Genomic DNA, 23408 nt, shown 5'->3' with positions numbered 1-23408 from the left:
GCAGTGTGAATGGGTAACCCGGGTCGATGCGACTCGGGTCTCGTTCACTACATAGGAAAATCTGGTGCTTCGAGATGATCTCCTCTCCAAGCACCGGCTCATCACGTGATGTCAATGGCGGATCGGGCAGTCTGTCTGGGGTCTCATCAGGGATGGGCGTGTGAACAAAGTCCCATTTGCGACCCAGCATTCAGATGGAAAAGCAGTATAACACGGCGCTATAACCCGGGTTATTCCCAGGACGGCGCCGTTTACATTGAACCTGGGTCAACTCTGTTAAATCTTATGGGAGAGTAGGCAGGTATGTGCTAAGGTGATAAACACTGCAGTAAAAAAACTTATTTTATAAGACAGCGACCTAATTATTAAGCTGAGGTTCAGGCGAGTCAGTATGCGAGTCTGCGGCTCTAGCTGCAGGATAGGCAGGTGGGTAACCAGGGGCTGCTGCAGAGATGGCTGGTACAGGCTGGTGAGGGCTGTCTGTACTATCTGCAGGGCTCTTCTACTACAAGTGGCTGCAGAGGTGGCTGGTGAGAGCTCTCTGTGCTCCGTCTGCTGCTGCAATGGCTGCATGTGCTGTCTCTCTGCGGGCAGTGGCGTAACAATGGCCCCCGCAGACCCCGCGGTGGATTGCGGTGCTGGAAGCTGGATTAAGGGGGGGTGTGGGGGCCGTTGCTACACCACAAAATGTCAATCGCGATCCAGCGACTGTGAACGCTGGCCTCTGAAGCGATCACGTCACCTGCAATGTGAGGAGCCTGCACGCCTACTAGATCCAGTTAGATCCAGTCAGAGGAACCAGTGGTGCCCATCGTGGTAAGGGAAACACTGCACAGGGGTGTGGGGGCCCCACACGGGGGCTGTTCTGCACTGGGAGGGGGCACTAGTACTGGGGGCACTGCATAAGGGGCACTGTATAAAGAACACAACTACAGGGGGCACTACTACAGGTGGGCACTGCTTAATGGGCACTACTACAGGAAGCACTGTATAATGGGTGCAACTACAGGGTCACTGGCACTGCATAATGGGCACTACTACAGGAAGCACAGCATAAGGGGCACAACTACTGGGGGCACTGTATAATGGGCACTATTACAGGGGCACTGCATAATGGGCACTACTTCAGGAAGCACTGCATAAGGGGCACAACTACAGGGGGCACTGCAAAATGTGCACTACTTCAGGGGGCACTGCATAATGGGCACTACTACAGGAAGTACTGCATAAGGGGCACTACTACAGAAAGCACTGCATAAGGGGTACAACTACAGGGGACACTGCATAAGGGGCACTATTACAGGGGGCACTACTACAGGTAGGCACTGCATAATGGGCACTACTACAGGAAGCACTGCATAAGGGCACAACTACAAGGGGCACTGCATAAGGGGCACTAACCTGAGTTTACAGATTATAACCTATGTTCCCAATAATCTGGTTCTACACGGACATAGAAACTGTGCAACCTGTCTTCAGCTGAGGTAGCAGACTAGCAGGAGTGGATAGGAGGTTTGGTGAGGTAGATCTTTCAGGGTAAAATGTAATGGGCATTACTGTGTAGCATAATGAGTAAGGGGTAATACTGTGTGGCACAATGTGCTATAAGGGGTATTACTTAGTGTGGCATAATCTGTTATAAAGGGCATTACTGTGTAACATACTGTAATGTGTTATAAGAGGCATTATTTTGTGGCATAATGTGTAAGGGGCATTACTATATGGCAAGATGTGTTGTAAGGGGCATTACGGTGTGCCATAAAGTGTTATAAGGGGCATTATGGTGTGACATAATGAGTTGTAAGTGGCATTATAGTGTGGCATAATGTTTTATAGGGGCATTACGGTGTGGCATAATGTGTTATAAGAGGCATTACTTAGTGTGGCATAACGTGTAAGGGTCATTACTGTATCACGAAATCACACACCTTTTTCAGGAGTGTATGTGCAGAAAAACATTTTCTTTGGGAGGGAGCAAAATTTATAGTTATGCCACTGCTGCAGGGCACTGATGGATGAAATCATCGGCCAGTGCCCCAGAAGATCCAATCACAGTCTTTCGGCTTTACCCAGGTCAAATAACCCAGGTCACGACCGTTTCCACCGCCTCATTACCCGGGACCTACCCATGTCCAACCCTGCTCACTTCCCGGGTAGCTGAGTCAGCTAATCCAGGTAATTTTTTTTTTGAGCCGTTTCGACTAAGGCTCGACCCGGGTCGACCCGGCAATAACCCGGATTTTTGCTCTGGTGTAAAAGGGGTATAAGTGTCCTCCTTCATGGAGCTACACCACCTCATTTGTTTATCCTCAATTACTTTAGTCTATATGACACCTCATTTTCTTTTTTATAAAACCCCTTGTCAATATAAAGTAAGGATTCACATAATCATATTTCATATATACAATGGGGTAAGTCCAATTAGGTGTGAGTTGGCTTGTGCAAACTGTTTTCATGGCAAACTAACACTGTGAATTGCAGTTGTAATCCAATTTAAAACTTACATTACCCTTTTAGAGGAAATTCATATTTTTTAGTTTGTACTTCCCCGAGGGTGTGGAAGGGTAGGGAACATCTTTATTCTAAGATGAAAATGTTGGGACACAGTGCAGAACCCTTTGGATACCCCCCCCTAATGATTAATTAGGCATTTGGAAGTTTTTAATTAGCTTAATTAGCCAATAATTGCATTTTGGGGTGATAAAAAATGGCCTCAAATTGCCCCAAAATCAACTTTTTAATTAGTTTAGCCATCCCAAATAAAATTTTTATTAAATGAAAAGTAATTATTTTTTTATCATTTTTTTTTATTATTTGTATTTGCATTTTTCATTTAATTTGTTTGTGATTAAACTAATCTCAACAAGTGGGAAAAGAGAGCACTTAAGAATCTCACCAAAGATTCATCCATTACCATAAAAGAAGCGGACAAGGGAGGGGGATTGGTGGTCCAAGATAAGAAGGACTACATAGCTGAAGCCATGAGACAGTTGGGAGATGTGAGATTTTACACTAGATTATCTTCAGATCCCACCAAGAAATTCCAGTTGGAATTAAAGTTTCTTTTAGATACTGCTTTACACAATAACATCATCACTAAAGATGAGTTTCACTTTCTTTATTCACCCTTTCCAGTCACTCCTATTTATTATCATTTGCCGAAAATTCACAAGTCCCTCACATCACCCCCTGGGCGTACTATCATTTCAGGCATTAATTCTTTATCTGCTAATTTATCATTTTACGTAGACACATTTTTACAACCCAGGGTTTCTACACTCAGATCACATATTCGTGATACTACCCATTTTTTGAACTTGATTAAGGATATTGAGTGGAAAGAGTCCTATGCATTTTTGACTCTGGACGTTCAAAGTCTCTATACAAATATTCCTCACGATTTGGGAGTTGAGGCGATCCGGAGACGTCTCCTTCTAGATGAGGATCTTTCTGACTCACTACAGAAATTTTTGGTTGATTCTATTTCATTTATTCTTGGTCACAATTATTTTCTTTTTCTCAACACGTTTTATCTACAGGTGATGGGTACGGCCATGGGAACCAGGTTCGCGCCCAGCTATGCCAACCTCTATATGGGTGAGGTCGAAGACCGACTCATTTGGTTTGGCGGGCTGGGCCTGAGCCTGGTTCTCTATGGCCGTTATATTGATGATCTGTTTATGATTTGGGATGGGCCCCCTGACACTGCACTTAGATTTGTTGATAGTCTTAATTCCAACCAATATAATTTATGGTTTTCACACACTTTTCACAAACACTCTATTCAGTTTTTAGATATATCTTTAGAGGTTTGTGACAATAAAATTGTCACAACCAACTTTACTAAAGAAGTAGGTACTTGCGCCTATTTACACTTCAAAAGTGCACATTATCCTTCATGGAAGCGGAGTATTCCAAAAAGTCAACTTATGCGCCTAAAAAGAAATTGTTTGTATCAAATGAATTTTCAATCTCAGGCTAATTGTATGACAACATGTTTTCGATCACGGGGATACCCACAACATCTTATAGATAAGGCCTACCAGGAGGTATCCATCATGAATAGAGATTCACTGTTGAGCCAGAAAAAAAATCAGGAGGGGCCAGATAGGGATAGAGAATTAATCTTTTTGGCGACATTCAATAATCAATATAGGGATATTAAAAACATTATGAAGAAAAACTACAATATCCTTAAACAAGACAATATCTTGGGTAATCTACTTCCCCCTGAACCCACAGTGATTTTTAGGAAGAATAAATCCCTAAAAAACATACTGGCCCCAAGTTATTTGAAGAATCAGGAAAATTCTGAACATATGAATACTTCAATATCTTGGCTTCCTCCCCCCCCGGTTGGCTTTTACAAATGTGGGGGTAGTAGGTGTACTACATGTGATTATGTGGCAAACGGAACTAAAACAATACATACTCAGGATCACAAAGAAGATTACTCAATAAGAGAGTTTATTAACTGCAATGCGAAATTTGTAGTCTATATGCTTACATGTGGATGTAACCATAGATATGTTGGTAGGACCACTCGGAGTCTTAAAACCCGCTTTATGGAACATCGAAGGAACATCGTCAACTGTCTTATGACAAATAGTGTATCTAGACATTTTTCAGACATCCATGGTGGCAGCCCAGAATCTCTTAGATTGATAGGGATTGAAAAAGTCCATTGTACATCACGGGGGGGAGATCGCTTTAGATATCTCTGTAAGCAAGAGTCTTACTGGATATTTCGTTTGAACTCTCTGCATCCACATGGCTTAAACGAAATGTTAGAACTTAATTCCATCCTATGAAACTGACACTAGAATTATGACATTCAAGATTCTATACTTCATTTACGGTTGTCTACTATTCTGTATAAATTCATTAAAGGAACCTATTTAAATGTGACCCAGTTAAGATCGAAAGTGCCAGATATAAGATGTAACATTGCTAATTCTGTGGATATACACCAATTTAATGTGAATTTAATGTACATCGGTCCAATTTATTTTGGATTTATTTATTGGATGATGAGATGAATGAAAAGATTCCACCTGTTTGATTTAATTATTAACCTAATTATGTATATGTGTTTATGTGCATATATATATATATATATATATATATATGTTTATGTATATGTATGTGTATGCACCCAAAAATCTTTTGGGTTGATTATGGGGTCTCCAGTATACTTAGAAAACTGGTTTCATTGATGCATTGATATATTCTGTATCAAGAGGCTATTGTAATCCATTATATATTTATATCTGAAGATCGATTATGCATTATAATATAGGTAGCTAGAGAGTCACTCAGATATTTGTACTGCCCTTACCTCCGGGTCAGCGCTGTGCCGGCATGGGTTCATCCGCGTGGTGTTTTGTTTACATCACGTGGATGGTGCCCACATGGGTGCTGTGCTGTCCCAGCGGCAGGCGATCATCATGATATCGCGAGAATAGACTCGTGCTGATAGATTTGCAGATTACAGGCCGACCGCGTGGTGTTTGTTTACATCACGTGGCTGATGTCTGGACCGCTATTACCTCGACAACACCAATGAGATCCTCTCTACGCTATGTGAGTTCCATGTGATATCTGTTTGCATCACGTGAACGGAACTCAGAACATCTTCATGCTTCCTTTACGGATGGAGAAATATACGATTGATTGCATTCCAGCAACAGCTGGTGAGTGTTATTGAACTATAGGGTTATTCCAACCATTACAATATTGTATAATATGTATTTATTGTTTAGGTTTGCCTCCTATTAATGTGGTGTTCATTTATATCTTTGGATGCTAATTTTTTTATATTGATCTGTTATATTTGATACTGAATGAAGCCAATACACATCAGCTGGCAATCAGCTGACATCTTGGCTAACTGAAATAAAAAGGGCAGCATGCTAGAGTGACATCACCTTTGATAAAGCTGCGGTTTTACGCAGCGAAACGCGTCAGGATTGGACTAGGATTTGGCCTACAGGAGACCACCCATACCGCTTGACTTACATTCGTTTCCCTCATTTGGTGGGATTACCCATTATTGGAGATTCCGGATTTTTGGACCAGAATTCATGCCCAGGGGGACCACTTATCTGCGAGAGCTCTGAGAGCATTGCTAAAAATCAAGACCCCGTTTGATTGAGTACATTGACACTGGTAACTATATCTCCTATGGAGAGTGTACACCTCCTCTCACTATACCACCATTTGGGACTCTGCCACTTCTAGACTATTGCGGTACTAGACTTTACCAACACGGCTGCAGTGCGATATTGTGGCAAAATACACTGCTAATTACACTCACCTAACGGATCATATACAGCCTTTGAGATGGACCAACTCCATGTCCATTTATTGCCCAGAACGCATATTTTTCTTTTACCAATTTCATACAGTGTATTGGTTTTACTATTTGTAATTTATGTGTATATTTTATTTTATTTTTTTGATTAAAACGGTTTACATTTTTATGTCATCATATTTGAGCGCTGGTATTATTTGTATGCTTTTCCTTGTGTAAGGGACTAACGATCCCTATTTTTCTAGCTGCTCTCAATTTACTGAAAATCACCCATTGCAGCGCTCCTATTTGGTAATTTATTACCATCTGTGGTTTTTTTTAAACAAAAAAGTTTGCTTTTAATCTTTTTTTCTTTACAAAAAAAAATCGCTAAATCAGACATTTGTTTTAAAGCATCCAGTATTTTCCTTATTATTATAATTTATTTATATGGCGCCACAAGTGTTCCGCAGTGCCTTACAAAATGTATAAACAAATACATGACTAAAGACTTACAGTACAATAAAATAGAATGCAGGACAAGGACATGGATAATATACATTGCTACATTAGTGACCACAACACCCACATAAGCAGCAGAGCATAAGCAACCAAGTGTTAGGTGTCCTAGGGCTCTATTTATTAACATTATTTTTACTAAAATAAAGTGAAAAAGGGTTTTTTCACACCCTTTTCACATTATTTTAGTATCACCTGTAGTTATTACAGGGCAACTGGAGTAGAATTAGTAAAATTCTACTCCAACCCCTAGTATCACTTATTTTTAGTAAAGCAGATCGCATTTCTCATAATTGTAATGGGAAATGTGATCCGACCATAGTTACTAAAAATAAATTGTAAAAAAATACCGGGGGTCGCCCTGTGATACTAACGCCACCTGGAGGTGACGTTATCCAGGGTCTCCCCCGGTTACCGGGCTCCCACTCTGCTCTAACAGGGAGAGCAGAGCCGGGAGCCGGTACCAGTAATCAGCTGTGTGGTCTAAACAGACCGCAAGCTGATTACTGTAAAAAAAAGAAAAAAAAAATGAAACATTTTTTTTTTACTTACCTGAATCCAGGGACAGGTGATCGGGCCTCCGGTGATGGCTCCTCTCCGGTCAGCTGGTCTCCCACAGTGCACTGCTGCCCGGTTATCAGGTGATCGGGCCCCAGTGCAGTATGGGAGATCACCTGATCGGGAGGCCCGGAAAAGATCACCGGAGGCCAGGAGGATGCAGGTAAGTGTAATGAAGGGAGGGGGGGGTCGCGGCGGTCCACGATCGTGAGGGCCGGGGCTTAGCATCGGTGGGGGGTAGCAGCGACGGTGGGTCAGCGCATGCGATGGCTCTTAGTCGCGGTATTTTTTCCGAAAATACCGCGACTAGAGTGCGGATGGGATCCGCAGGGACAGAGCTTTATAGTAAATCCCTGTGATATTGCCTGAATTCGCAATGCGAATTCACTCGGTAATATCACACTACAATCCGCATTCAATATGCGGATTGTAGTAAATAGAGCCCTTAGTGAGGAGTAAGAAGTAGATGAAAGTAAAGTAAGGAGAAGCACAAGAGGGTAGAGGGCCCTGCTCATAAGAGCTTACATTCTAAAGGGGAAGGGCAGAGAGACAGGTGAGACACAGATCGTGTAGACGGGGAGGAAGGCGCATATAACAATAATTTTATTTACATTGCGCTTTTCTCCCTTAGGACTCAAGGTCGCTTTAAAGACATCAGAAAACATGGTACATGGCACATTGTACAAGGATTTAGTGTTGCAAAAAATAGAAAACCACACAGAGATAATTAAAATCAACCAAAACCTAGATAGCACAATAAGCATAATGCAGGGTTGGTGCAGACATTTTGGGAAATAACTTCCATGGGTTATATATTCCACCCACAAAAGGTACCAAATGAGGCAGCCGTCTTGGGCGCACTACGTAGGATTACCCTGGGTAGAAATGGTTACGCCTAGAAGAAATGACACAAAATGGGTGTAGTTGCAGTGTCCTGATGCTAGCAGTAGGGTCCCACCATAATAGTCCATGTATTTTTCATCCCATCCACGAGTGTACCAGGTGAGGCAGCCATGATGGGCACACTACTGTTGCACTGTGGGTGATATGAAGGCATATATGGGAAAAGTGACACGTGTGTGGCAGAATGATATACCATGTGTGTGTGAATAGATCCACATAAAGTACATCCTGCCCATGGGGGATGCACTTCAGTGGAGGTATAGCACACCAGCATATCATACAGTGGGGAGGAAGTACATTTTAAAAACAGGGAATAGCAAATACAGCAAACAGTGCTGCAGTTCGGCATGGCATATACAGGAGACTGAAACATTTGAAATATGAAATGCACTGAATGAATAGATCCATGTATTTGTTCATCCTGCCCAAGAAAGAACCATCCGAGGCAGCCATCTGGGGCGCACTGTGTAGGTTACATCTGGCAGGGTGTGAAAGTAGCGGAAGCATAACGTCCAGAAGGAGAAAAAAAGAAAAAGGGTGACCGCATTATAAGTTCAAAATCATGTTAAACTTAATCAGAAATGTAAAATTAAAAAAATGATAGAGTGATCTGCCATAGGCCACAGCATCTCCATCGCTAGAGTGTGTGGTCTTGTCGTATCCAGCAGTTTGCGGAGTTCGATTTGGCTGCAGCATGAGACAGAACCCGAACCCAGTCTCAGGGGAGTTGAGATGAAGGTTGAGTGGCAGCAATCCTGTGCTGTGTTTGAGAAATGGTTTAATTTTTGGTTACAAAGTAGTCAAAAGTCCAAATGCAGTTCAAATTCCAGTTCTAACTCCATGCTTCAGATGACATGCTTAAGATGCAGGCTATAATAGCCGCCAAGCCTGTGTGTGCAGGCTTGGCCTGCACACATTAACAGTCCACTAATAGCCTTCTATATGATTCTCAGAGCCGGATTAAGGGGGGGGGGCGACAGGGGTGGTCCTCCCTGGGCCCCCAAACACAGAGGGGCCCCCACTAGCAGCGGTGCAGCCAGTGGCTTCACCCGCCGCTAGTGTCGCCGCCGCTAGTGTAGTGTAGACCGCGCAATGAGCGCAGCCACACTACACAGTAACATACACACAGCCGCCGCCGGCAGCTGTGTGTATGTTACAGCAGCTGATGAGAGTCACACAGACTCTCATTGGCTGCTGCTTAAATGGAAAGATCCGGCTGGAGCTCACTTATGAGCTCCGTCTTCCGGCTCCCCCCGGGTGATGATGGGAGTGACATCATGACGCTGACGTCTCTCTCATACTGCAGGAGAAGAGGAGCTGGAGCGGACAGCGGCGGTCGCGTCAGGAGCGGGGATTCAGGTAAGTTTTTTTGTGTGTGTGTGTAAGGGGCACTGCATAGGGGGGGGGGCGCTTCATGGGGGCACTGGGGGCAATGCATAGAACAACTACTGGCAGCACTGAATAGGGGTGGGCTACTACTGGGGGTAGTGTATAGGGGGGGACTACTTCTGGGGGCAATGCATTAGGGGGGACTACTGGGGGCGCTATATAATGGGCACTGCATGGGGGTGACCACTACTGGGTTTGGGGACACTATATAAGGGGCACTACTGAGGGCACTGTATAGGCGGACCACTACTGGGGAGTTATATAAGGGTCACTGCATAGGGGGGACCACTATTGGGTCTGGGGGCACTACTGGGGGCACTGTATAGGAGGACCACTACTGGTTCATTATATAAGGGGCACTGCATAGGGGGGGACCACTACTGGGTCTGGGGGCACTCTATAAGGGGCACTACTGGGGGCACTGCATAGGGGGACCACTACTGGGGGCACTGCATAAAGGGCATTACTACAGGGGATGGTGGTATATAGGGGCCCCCACAAGTTTGTTGCCCAGGGGCCCCCACAGACCTTAATCCGGCCCTGATGATTCTGCTAACAAAGTTATCACTTTTTTGGAGTACAGAATGTTTTCCCCACTTTTTCATGCCCTTCTCCCAAGTCACATGTTTTGGAAAGTTCGTACAATTGGATCTCGCATTTCTCGGGAGTTCGCATTCGTGCAATGTTTATGAGTTTTATAAAACAAACTTGCTTTTGCAATCTCGCACTTAAATGGATTGACCCCAATGAATGAGTTACATTTATTTATCTTGATGTACATGTACAAGTAGACTAATTGTGTTTCATACTAACATGGACAGCTGCATCATGAGTTTGTTTTTTGTTTTCCCCAATTACATTTGCAGATATATTTATTTTAAATAAGAGGTATAATATAATATAGTTATTTTCACATTGTCAAGAAATCATATTAGTGGCATAACTATAAATGTTGCCTCCCCTCTGCCAAAAAAGTTTCTGGCAACCCCTCCCTATATATATATATATATATATATATATATATATATACATATATATATATATATATATATATATATATACAGATAGATAGATAGATAGATAGATAGATAGATAGATGGATAGATAGATACAAATCTAATGCCTACAGATTGCACTTTGGATATTGTTGCTATAACTTAAAATACAAAACTCAGTTTAACCACCAGCTGCTCCCCTCCTAAAAATCCCCTGTTAAAAGGATTTGACAAAACACACAACAAATATATGCAAGAGGGCGCTTGTGTTAATTTTTGAGTCTTTAAGTAATAATCAGTCTCAATTTGACTTTCTTTTTCCCAATTGGATATGTTGGAAGAGACAAAGTCTTGTGGAGGATTGTGCATTGAAGACCCACAAATCTCGGTATTATCCTTCGAACTGTATGTTCCACGTTATATCCTTTCACTTGAAAGAAAACGTCCAGGTGGAGATTTGTTCTCAAAACTCATGGAAATAGATTAATCCTTTTTATCCAATGTGATGCTCCTTTTGAGAGTTTTATCCTTCTCTAAAAAATAATCCCTCACACCAAAGGGAGACACCTAAAAAAATAATGAATAAAAGAATTCTAATGCGTATAAAATATATTTATTAAGATATAAAATCTCTAGAATATTGACAGTAAAAAAATATGTGATAAGGCGTAACACAACACAGTTTGGGGGTATAGTGAGAACATTTTTTCCCACCTTAGAATTCTATACTCCACATCTGTGGGACCCCAAACTGGTGTGCTTAATCTTTAACTGACGCATTTCGTCCTAAGGAGACTTCTTCAGGGGTAACAATACACTACATTATAACAATAAAACAAGGGTGTCAAAATAACGGTGCAAGTGGATTCATTTTGTACAGGTATATAATTAACATGGAAAAAAAATATTTTTCATAAAGATCATTCAGTTCAAAAACATATCTATGGTTTCCATATATTAAATAGAAAAAACTATTTTTATCAATACAATAATTGTATAAAATAAAATAAGTAAAAGTACATCCCATAAAAAATAGTGCCTCACCAGGCAAATAAATGAGGATTCTCTGGAATCCAAATCTCTGTGATATAATGCCTACAATCAGCAGGGAGAATTTCCCAGAAATATGGGGGCATATTCAATTGTGTGCGAGAATAGCAAAATACCCGCATCTGTGTGTTTTTTCCTGCAGGTGCAGAGTTTTTGCTATTCTATTAGGTGCATGTACCAGGAGGTTTTTTCTCAAAAACTCAGTTCACCTCCTGAGCAAGCGTGATTTTTCCTAAAATCGATGATTTTCGGAAAAATCTCCGTGACTTGCTCTGACACCCCCGCGGCACCCCCCCCCTGAGGACTAATTAAGTAATTGCAAGTATCCAATTGGCTTAATTAGTCCTTAATTACTCACCTTCCGAAGCGATGTCTTCTGCATCCAGCGTCGGGAGCCAGCTCTTCTGCAGCAGGGTGAGTATGTCAGTGTGTGTGCTGTATGTAAGTGTGTATGAATGAGTGAGTGCGTGTGACCCACGGTGCGGTGTGTGTGGCCCTCCCCGGAATGGTCGCTGGGAGAACTACATCTCCCAGCAGCCCTTGCTCCTCCCATCAGCCCCCGGGACTCCCAGCAGCCCCCTCTTCAGTAAGAAGAGAGAGGGGAAGCCACTGGGAGCCGCAGAGACCCCCTGCCAGGTAGGTGGGGTTTTTAAAGTTTTTTTTATTTTACGCGGTGCAGGGTTTTCAGAGCTGAAAACCCGGCGACCACTATTTTTTAAATTGAATACCGCGGGTAGCGGGTGCGCGCATACCCATGGTGTTCTGGAATTGGGCGCGAGGTGCGCAAGGTTTTTAACTCGCTAAACCTCGTGCCCAATTGTATATGCCCCATAGTGTTCAAACTTTGATGTTAATATGTCCAACTAGTATCATACTCACAAATATAGACCAAGTAGGTGTAATGATATCTGATATGTGTTTATGGAAGTGCATATACACCAATAGACACCTAAGGAATGGGTCAGAAAATGTATATGTGTTAAAAATATATATATGTGTGATCCATCTTAGCTCTTAATATTAGTCGCTTTGGTGATATTAGTATAAACACTCAATTTGGATTGGTAGTGGAGCTTTTTACTTTATCCTTACATCAGTAGTATATTAAATCTTAGGTGTTTCCACAGTAGTAATGATATATACACTACCGTTCAAAAGTTTGGGGTCACCCAGACAATTTCGTGTTTTACATGAAAACTGACTTTTATTTATCAAAAGAGTTGTAAAATGAATAGAACTTATAGTCAATACATTGGCAAGGTTAGAAATAATGTTTTTTATTTGAAATAATCATTTTGTCCTTCAAACATTGCTTTTGTCAAAGAATGCTCCTTTTGCAGCAATTACAGCATTGCAGACCTTTGCATTCTAGCTGTTAATTTGTTGAGGTAATCTGAAGAAATTTCACCCCATACTTCCTGAAGCACCTCCCACAAGTTGCATTGGCTTGATGGGCACTTCTTGCGTACCATATGGTCAAGCTGCTCCCACAGCAGCTCAGTGGGGTTGAGATCTGGTGACTGCGCTGGCCACTCCATTACAGACAGAATACCAGCTGCCTGCTTCTTCCCTAAATCATTTTTGCATAATTTGAAGGTGTGCTTTGGGTCATTGTCCTGTTGGAGGAGGAAATTGGCTCCTATCAAGCACTGTCCACAGGGTAAGGCATGGCGTTGCAAAATGGAGTGATAGCCTTCCTTATTCAAAATCCCTTTTACCTTGTACAAATCTCCCACTTTACCAGCACCAAAGCAGCCCCAGACCATCACATTACCTCCACCATGCTTGACAGATGGCGTCAGGCACTCTTCCAGCATCTTTTCACTTGTTCTGCGTCTCACAAATGTTCTTCTGTGTGATTCACTAACACCTCAAACTTTGATTCGTCTTTCCATAACACTTTTTTCCAATCTTCCTCTGTCCAATGTCTGTGTTCTTTTGCCCATATTAATCTTTTCTTTTATTGGCCAGTCTTAGATATGGCTTTTTCTTTGCCACTCTGCCTAGAAGGCCAGCATCCCAGATCAATGAGAGATCTATGGACTAGAGATGGCAGTGAGTGTTGTAGAGGAGGCAATGAGAAATCTATGAACTGGAGATGGCAGTGTGCTGTAGAGGAGGCAATGAGAGATTTATGGACTAAAGAGGGCAATGAGAGCTCTATGGACTGGAGGGGGCAGTGAGCACTGTAGAGGATGCAATGAGAGATCTATGGACTGGGGGGCACATTTAGCTTTTCAGTACTTTCAACTCTTTTGTTCTGGGATTCATTAGAAATGATCCTGCAGTGTTGTATTAAGATTTTTCACCTCCACCAGCTTGTATGCCGCTAATTTAGTATTTACTTATTTTTTTTCACAAACATATTTTATTAGAGAGATGAGAGACAGAACATCGATGACCTACGTAGAGGTCCAGCAGTATAAACATATCATATCACAGAAATAAGTAAATATATAAAGCATCTATACTGTTATCATAGAAAAAAAATCAATACACAATGGTAAAAAAATGCATCAAATAGACAGCAAAACAGTCTCATCTATTTTTCCTCATAGCAGAAAAAATAAGTAAAATATAAAAGAAAAACAGAGAAAAAGAAAAGGAGCAAGAAAAAAAGAAAAGCGATAGAGGAAAGAAAAAGAGGGGGGGGGGGGGAGGGGAGAGACCGACTGGTCAGAGCCACAATTGAGCGGCTCTATGGTATGGAGACAGGAACCATGCCAAAAAGTGGTCAGTTAAATGCAGGGGGAAACCGGAAATAGGAGGTTCAAGGCTCCCAAAACATTTCTTAGAGGAGCCCTTCAGTATACTAGTAATGAATTCCATGACTGAATGTGCCATATTTTAGCTATGATGAGACCCATAGTAGGAGCATCAGATGTATTCCATGCTGAAGCAATAATACACCTGGCCACCAGAACCATGTGAGTAAATAATTTATTCTGATGAGGAGCTGCCTCAGGGATACATATAGGGAGTAGAAAATATTTAGTGTTAAAAGGAACCTGAATGCCTAAGATGGAGCTGGTTAAGTTACCCAATTCCCTCCATAGGGGGACTAATTTCAAACAACTCCACCAGATATGTAGGAACGTTCCATCTGTCATGTTACATCACCAACACAAAGGAGAAATCTCAGGGTGCATTTTGTTAAGGCGAGTAAGAACGTAATACCATCTAAAGAATAACTTGTATGCATTTTCTTTTATGCAAACACATATTGAGCTTTTGACCATGTAAGAGTAGATGTCAGACCAGTCGTCATTGTCTAAGGTTTCCCCCAAGTCAGTCTCCCAGGCCCGCTCACGGGAAACTCTGTCATTCAGTGGTGAGGGCAAAAGCAAGTTGTATAATGTTGAAATAAGACTTTAGGGGATGCCTCATGAAGGGATAAGCCCTCCAATGTAGTGAGAGACCTGTGGTCAATGTGCGATGCTATCGTTGAATGAAAGTGCCGTATTTGTTAGTATTGGATAAATAATTTAGGAGGAATTGAGAATTTGGTCTGGAGGTCCGAAAATGCGAGGAAGGAAGAGTTCTGCACAATATCATTTAGCAATTTATTTCCATTGTTCTTCCATTGCGTTAAGGCATAAGTGTGACAGCCTGGACGAAAAAGAGGGTTATCAAACAGTGGAATTAAAGGGCTAGGATGTGGGGCAACATTATAATAGAGGTTAGCCGCATCCCAAACATCCAGAGAATGAGAAATTACAGGGTGATGCAGGACAGCCCAGGATGGGTAGTTCTAGGAAGCCATAATAGCGAAGAGATGAAGTGTAACTTAAGATCGTTCGTTTCTATTATGACCCACACCCGATCAGATTTGGGTCCGTTCCATAATACACATTGTGCTAATCTAGCAGCATATTAATAAGATTTAAAATTTGGGACCTCCTGGCCACCATCAGAGGTGTGTCTCTGCATCACCTCACGTCTCACTCTTGGTTGCTTTTTGGACCAAATTAATTGCGCTGTAATGTGTTTAAAAACATAGGGATGTATTCGGATATGTAATGTCTGAAATAAATATAATAACCTTGGTAGTAAGCTCATTTTAATGGCATTAACACGGCCAATCCATGAGATATGACAACCTCCCCAGGTTTTAAGATCCTTCTGAAATTGTGCTAACAGTTTTGGGAAGTTAGCCTGGAAAAGCTGACGATAGTGTTTGGTAATAGAGACCTCCACCAGCTGCTCACTCTATTGATGCCTGTGTGATTAAATTAATAGCATGTATAATTTTCCTTGGTGGGAATAGAAACAAAATGACATTGATGGAGAAAGCAACCTTTTTTTCAAGGTACTCCAATACTCTCCCCTATGTTGACACCTCTGCAAACAAGAGTTATGTGTTAAGAAGGAAATGCCAGAAGAGGGTCACCATGTTACCAAAATCCTATAGTGCCAGCCCTTTCAATAAAATAAACTTGTATGTTTTACTTCTAAAACACTGCTTAGTATTAAGAAGCTATGAAATGGAGGAGACACTGGGACTGTCTTTATACCATGTGATAAGTTTGTGTTTGCAAAGCTTTGGACTAAATTGCTTGCAGTTTGCCTGTAATAGCACCTTTCAGCTAAAGGGAAATGGAGATTCCCATTAAAAGTATAGACAATATCATTAGCTCTAAAATGTATTTTGGAGTGGAAATGACGGTGTGCCCCTCTGCACAACAAGAAACTTATCTTAAAATACCCCCTGCCTACCCTTTTATTGCATTTTCATTATCTCGCTCCATAAAATAAAATCGTGTTTCTGTGCTGCTATCCTAAACTTTACTGGAAATGCATTCACTTGACTCCTCCTCACGCCATGTCGAAACTTCAGCTTTGTCCCAAATACTGCCATTTTGTTCTGTGTGCCCATATGCACCCAGGCAGAAATCTAGGCGCACTTGAACACATTGAGGCACCTGATGGGTGCAAGTCTGAATTTGCACTGTACAGGTGAGCAAATGTCTGATCTGAAAATAGGGACATATCATGCTGGTGACCCAATGCAGCGTCTACGTATGCTGCACTTGGATTGCAATTGCTGTCAGGAGGTGTCTACTTCCTATAGTGTAGTGTATAATGATCTGAAAATAACAGTTGGACTTTATGGTAACTGACCTCAGGGGGGTATCTATAATGGGTGCACGGGGGGCCAGCACCGCACACCGTGCACCCACATTATCTAAAACCCACCTGTCCGTGGACCCGCGACTGTTGTCAGCGATGCACAGAACACTGGAAAATGGCCGCCAAGGCCATTTTTCCGGCGTTCTGCGCATGCGCAGTAGACTCTGGGTACACTCCAGTGCCCAGAGTCCACTGCTTCTGCGGTGGCCGATCAGCTGCATCAGTCAGCAGCCAGCCACCAGGGAGCGAGGAGGGGGTCCCGCATGGGGAATGCACACGGGCCCCCTTCTCTCTTAAGATGCCCCTGACTAACCTGTAGGAGAAAGTTTTTCAGGACAGACATTTGTCTGGTTTGTTTTTTTCCACTTACTTTTTAGAATTAATATATTAGGATGTAATTAATTGATATTAAAGATCTGGTTTACATCAATGAATGAAGAGAGTCCACATGACATCAGACAAAAAGTGACAATCCTTAAGCAGATCAATGACTCTTTCATGAAACAGATCATGGTGGGTGGTCTGTCTAGCTTATTATATAGAACTATATTTTTTCAAAATTAGAGTTTGTCTTAAAATATATGTTAACAATAGAAGTAGGGAAATAACATTAAAGTTAAAACAAATGCAAAACGATGTGAAGGAAAATAAGGAAAACCATTATTCAAAATAAAGGAAACTTTAAAAGGTGCAAATAAGAAAAGACAAGGAGATAAAAAAGAATGATAATTTTATTCAAGTATATTCAAGATCAATACAAGAAGTTCTCAAGGGAACTTTTCATTACATGTGCTGTGTAGATGACCAGTGGACATCACTTGAGATTAGAGAAAGTGAGCTTTTATGTGCAACATAGAAATGGTTCTTTACAGTAATGGCAATGGAAATGTACACACTATTAAGTAATGCTAGCTAATGCAGTTGATACCTTTAACAACCGTTTAGACATTTTTGGAACAAAAGGATAAATGGATGCAATGAGTTATACACAGTAATACCAAACCAGGCAAAACTATAAATGACATTTCTAAAGTAGTGATTGAATTTTGTTGCCTCATTAAAAGGAGGAAATGGCTTTTTATTTGACTTTTTAGTACTCATGAAGCGAGTTTTATTCAAACAAAAGGCACAATGAATCCACTCAGCTGTACAGAGACTGTATGCGAATGGATGGAGCCAAAAGTGAGACAAAGTGCAGTTACTCCACACCCTCGTGGCCCACATCACACTAATCCTTTCAATTAATCTATATCCATCTTTAAAAATGTAAAACATGGGTTCTATGAAACACCTGACTACAGCAGAAAGAGAATCACAGGGCGGGTAGTAAGTTTGCACAGCAGCACGTGGAAAGGTTTTAGTCTTTGTGTTGAATCACCTTACAAAATTTCACCATGGTGAAAAACAGTAGCCGGGTTTAATCGATAGAAACCCAAATACTGCAGTGACAGGCAAAATAAATCCCACCCTGCACCTTACAACCCATAAATGTTTCAATTCATACTGCACCATGCAATAAGATGGGCTTTGAGTTTTACATCAAGCCTTCAGTGGTTTTCTCTGCAATGCTGCTGTCCAGCTAAACAAAGACAATTACTTTTGATAGGCTGTGGATTGGTGGAAGACACGTGAAGATAGAGTATGGCAGTTTGATGTGGGGGTATAACACATGAGATGGGGGATATATACTGTAGATGATTACATGGGAAATGAAGCTATGAAGGTTGAAGGAAGCTATGAAGGAAACATTGCATAGACATTTTGGGTAGAATGCCGATGAGTAACTGAGAAGCCCTGAGGGAGTCTGAGACATGGAGGGGATACAGAGACTTATATGGCTGAATGCGTGGACTAACTGTTGGCAGTTATATAGTATGTGTTAGAAAGAGAGTTGAAAGAAACATGCTAGTGATGAGAAGTGGTGGCCGCTAGGGAATATTCCTAGTAATTAGCTGGGGCCTCACAATAGATTCCAATGCTTTTGATTCATTTCTTAAAAATCCTCATTTAAAATAGTTTTCTCAGACATATTTAATTAAACAAAATTGTTTGTTATTTAGCACACATTAATTAACCCTTTTAAAAAGTTTTATTTGAATTATCCATGCCAAGCAATTACATGTCAGCTTGTAATAATAGTTCAAATGATTTGTAACAATTGTGAGCAGCAAGATCCAAGAATTCTTCATATTCATATTTTTTTTCTTTTCTTTTTTTTTTTTTATATTACATCATTTGAGAGTTTATAATGCAGATCTTTAAATGCCATCTGCTCTCCCCTTGGAAAAAAAAAAACCTTTTATGTAAAAAAAAAAAATATCAAATATAAATTTATGAAAGACCATTCAAGACATATACAGAAGGTGTATATAGTTTTGCTACAGCAGCTTGTGATATTTGGATTTAACTTATATACAAGGTCATATATAACCTTTACTAAACACACTAGTATAAGACCATAAATGAATGTTTACAATCAGGCTTTGTCTGTGTATAGAGATACATTGCATTACTCTGTTACACATTAGCATACTCATAACCACGCCACTGTTATTACTTTTTAGGCTGCATAAGTTCTGGATGTAGAAATATAAAGCAAAGTTGACTGATATTCAGCCAACGACTGTAGAGCACCCACACCCAGTTCTTCAATTGAAAAGATATTTATTTTTATTTGCAAATAAATTGAATAGGCGGGCTGCCATAACTGTTGTGCACTCGTACGTCATAAAATCCTGTAAACGATATCTGATAGCATTTCAAAAACAACAATTATACAAATGATTCTTTGTCTCTGTCTGCACATATTTTACAATCTGTGGACTCATCACTTTTCATACTGCCTTCCCTTTCCAACTGGACATTGTCACCTGTGTCCCTGGTTACACTGTCGTAAGATGGTGGAAAAGAAGTTGAAGAGAGAGATTTCACTTTATCCAAATGATTGCCAAAATTCTCATTCATAATAATTGCAATAAGGCCCTCCTTTTCTGGGGCATCTTCTTCAATGATGTTGCCATCACATGACCTATGACGGTAAAGGAATGAGGCTTGTTTCATGGAACGGTGAAGCAGATGCCTCCTGTAGGCTCTTTGGATGATACAGGCAGACACCTCTTCTTGTTTACGTCTTAGGGTTGTGGTGATAGGTTCATAAGAAATTTTAGATGGGTTGGCTGCCATAAATTTTTCTTCCATTTGTATCTTTAAAGCATCCATCTCACCAGATTCACCAAGAACTCTTTTGGTGAAAGCAAACAAAATATCTAAGCAATGAATCCTGTCTCCACTGACCATAGGAAGGTCCATTGCAATGAGTTTAATCCCATTTGGTATTGGTATACGTAAAGGCTCAGCAATGGAGTCTGCAAATGTGGAAAGTACTGAATAATTAATGAACTGTGTAGCTTCTGGGTCAAATTTCTCCCAGACTTCATAAAACATTTCAAAGTCATCCTCACTTAGAGGTTCTGTGCTTTCCTCTGTTGCCACACTGAAGTTTTCCAGAATGATGGCTATGTACATATTGACTACAATAAGAAATGATATGATAATGTAACTGACGAAAAAAACTATTCCCACTGGAGGATTTCCACAGTTCCCCAGCGTAGTGCTCCCTGGGTTAGGCACAGTTGTATCGCAGTCGGGATATTTACTGTTTAAAATGGGGCTGAGAAGCCCATCCCATCCAGCTGATGTTGTGATTTGGAAAAGACAAATCATGCTGTTTCCAAAAGTTTGAAAGTTAAACATGTCGTCAATCCCGCCTTCCATCTTTACATATGCAAAGTTTGACATACCAAATATGGCATAAATGAACATAACGAGGAAGAGCAGAAGACCAATGTTAAACAGAGCAGGAAGAGACATCATCAAAGCAAACAAAAGAGTCCGTATTCCTTTGGCTCCTCTAATAAGACGGAGAACACGTCCAATTCGTGCCAAGCGTATTATCCTGAACAGCGTTGGAGACACAAAATAATTGTTGATAATATCCGAAAGTACAATGCCTAAAAAAAAAAAAACACAATGAAAAAGACAAAAATTACAACTATTTCAAAAACATGTCTTCATTAATAACATACTTTCTTAAACCTGACTAAACAATCCAACAGCATGAGCTAAAGTTCAGATTTATTTGTATTATTTTTTTATATTATTATTTATATTTATTAAAGAAAAATAAGCCGATCTAATCAGCCCACTCACTAGTTACTCATAGTGAAGACTATTTAAATAGAACTGTGGTGGTAAATAGGGCCATTATTAGGGATGTGCAAGCGGTGCCTTCACCCAGGGCGCTGGGCCCTGGTGGTTGCACCATTGCCGCCCCACAGCATCTGCATTTGGTTTGTAGGGTGCCTGGAATAGCACCCTGCAGCTAGTAGCGCTCCAGGAATGCACCCATGGCCCAGCCCCTTGGTGTATCATCATAACATCATGGGTTCAGGGGGCAATGGTGGCACGGGGTGGCATAGAGCCCTGCTCTGCTCCTGGTGGTACCACCCCAATCTTTTTATCACTGTTTGCATCTTGGAACGTGAGATAAACCTGCAGAAAATGCTTTACTTATTGAAATAAATCATTGTTTCTTTAAAAATATTAGTTTAATATTTTTTTTTCTATTCCTTAAAAATGTATCGCCTTATTTCTATTTTCTCAAAAGTGAATCTGTAATACAGTAAAAGTCGGGATCCCTGTCCTCTGTGCAAGCCATATCACTGTAGATTAATAAATACAGTAGACCCCCTCTTAGTTGTAGATTGTTGAGAGAGTCTGTGATAATTATTTAAATAAGGGATTTTATTTACAATTTACACTTATATAAATCATTTAACAAAAGCCCCTTCTGACAAAAAACACATATATCACCAATCTTCTATGGTGCCTTCTCCATAGGAAATACTTGTCATCTGTCAATGAAACAATGAACAGAGCACAGCACCCAGATTTTTTCATATGGTTTTAGTAAAGAATTTAATGAGAAATCTGTTTCTTCTTATGCAGTTAGTTGTTTTCTTACAAACTGCATCCAATCTGTGTATAAAAGTAAAATAGCTTCCTCCCATGTTAATTACTCATATACATATATATTTCTCTTAAAGGGGAATTAGAAGCACAAAACTAATTAATATTATTTGAACACAAGTGTAGGCTTCCTTCCATCAATTTATTTTAAAATATGTATCTAATATATTTGCCACACATCATGCTTCCAAAATCTTCAGTTTTGAAAGACAGTGGTATCGAATATTTTAAAAACCAAACACTTTATTAGCTAGTACATACTGTAAGCTATATAACTTTAAAGTATATTTAATATGCATTATTAAAGAGTTGTAATATAATTTATCTGATTTTGAAGTGAAAATAAATCCCAACTGTAAGGGTTTATTTAGACAACTAGGTTTGGAGCACTTTTCTCTACATTTTCATTAAAACACAAGGTAAGCTATCCCAAATTTTTTGTCTGAATCAGGCTCAATAAAGAAATATAAGGTAGAGTTCTTGGTGCCAAAAATTCCAAAAACCACAAATGAATAAATGCTCTCCAGAAGCTAACAACAGTCGAGGTTTGCAATCCCTCAGATGCGCAGGAAAAAAAAGAGGTGTTGCAGTGCTATGAAACAAATTCAACAATAAATATTACATTCAAATAATGAAATAGCCAACATACTGTATAATATAAACAACATATACAATAAGTCTTGAGTGGGACAATACAAATTATTAATAATAGCAACACATGAGAGTCCTCAGCTACAGTATGAGAAATTTGATAAATGTGATATACAGAATTACAATGTTCAGCTATTGATCAAGGTCAAAGGTCAGTAATGTAATAACGAGCGTAATATTAGCAGAGAAGCTAAAGTTCATTTACTAGTCTCCTCTTAAAAGCCACTGTACTTGTTAGTTGGTAAAGATGGACAAAGATCCTTATGGATAAAATTAAACTCCCAGAGCAGTTGGAGAGTAAAACCGGCAATGGTAATCTCACCGCTCCTGATGTAGTGGGTTCGAAGGCATCAGTAATAAGCTCCTTTGTTGGAGCACGGTTTGAGCGAGATGTCACAATACGTTTGCAGTGGGTAAGATACAGATACATTTGTTCACTGGCTGATCCAGCTGTATTACCACCACAGCGTGACTGAGTTCCAACTCTTAGCAGCAGCAATTGAGTCTCAACTGGTTGCGGCACCTATAACTTAAGCGGTCAGAGATGTCTGATTTGCAGTGCAAGTTGAACTGAAGCTCCAGCCCCCAACTGTACCTTATCTGCTGCAAGCGGATTGAGGCTTCTCGCCAGAAGCGTGTCCAGCACAGGGGCTGTTATCGAGGACATCAGACCCACTACATCAGGATCAGGCGCTTAACATTTCGATTTTACTCTCCTTCTGCTCTGGGAGCTAAACTTTAAGGGGTCTATGTACTAAGCCTTCGAGAGAGATAAAGTGGATGGAGATAAAGTACCAACCAATCAGCTCCTGTCATTTTTCAAACACAGCCTGTAAAGTGACAGTTAGGAGCTGATTGGTTGGCCATCCGAATTATTTCTCCAAGGCTTAGTA

General features: G+C 40.7%; 1 protein-coding gene across 2 annotated transcripts in view; it reads right to left on the bottom strand.

The window, feature by feature from the left end:
* Nucleotides 1–17549: 17549 nt before the first annotated feature.
* Nucleotides 17550–23408, bottom strand: part of LOC148506677 (sodium channel protein type 5 subunit alpha-like) — a 323898-nt gene continuing 318039 nt past the window's right edge. For both annotated transcript variants that reach the window (XM_088446436.1, XM_088446435.1), the window contains exon 27: nucleotides 17550–20846. In XM_088446436.1, the coding sequence (XP_088302562.1) occupies nucleotides 19609–20846 (1238 nt within the window). In that variant the 3' untranslated portion in view covers nucleotides 17550–19608. The remainder of the gene's footprint in view (nucleotides 20847–23408) is intronic.

The sequence above is a fragment of the Taudactylus pleione genome, unplaced genomic scaffold (assembly GCF_031769625.1).
Source record: "Taudactylus pleione unplaced genomic scaffold, aTauple2 ptg000398l, whole genome shotgun sequence".
In the NCBI taxonomy this organism is placed as follows: domain Eukaryota; kingdom Metazoa; phylum Chordata; class Amphibia; order Anura; family Myobatrachidae; genus Taudactylus; species Taudactylus pleione.
Note: the sequence above shows the minus strand (reverse complement) of the source record. Positions and strands in the feature narration are given on the sequence as shown.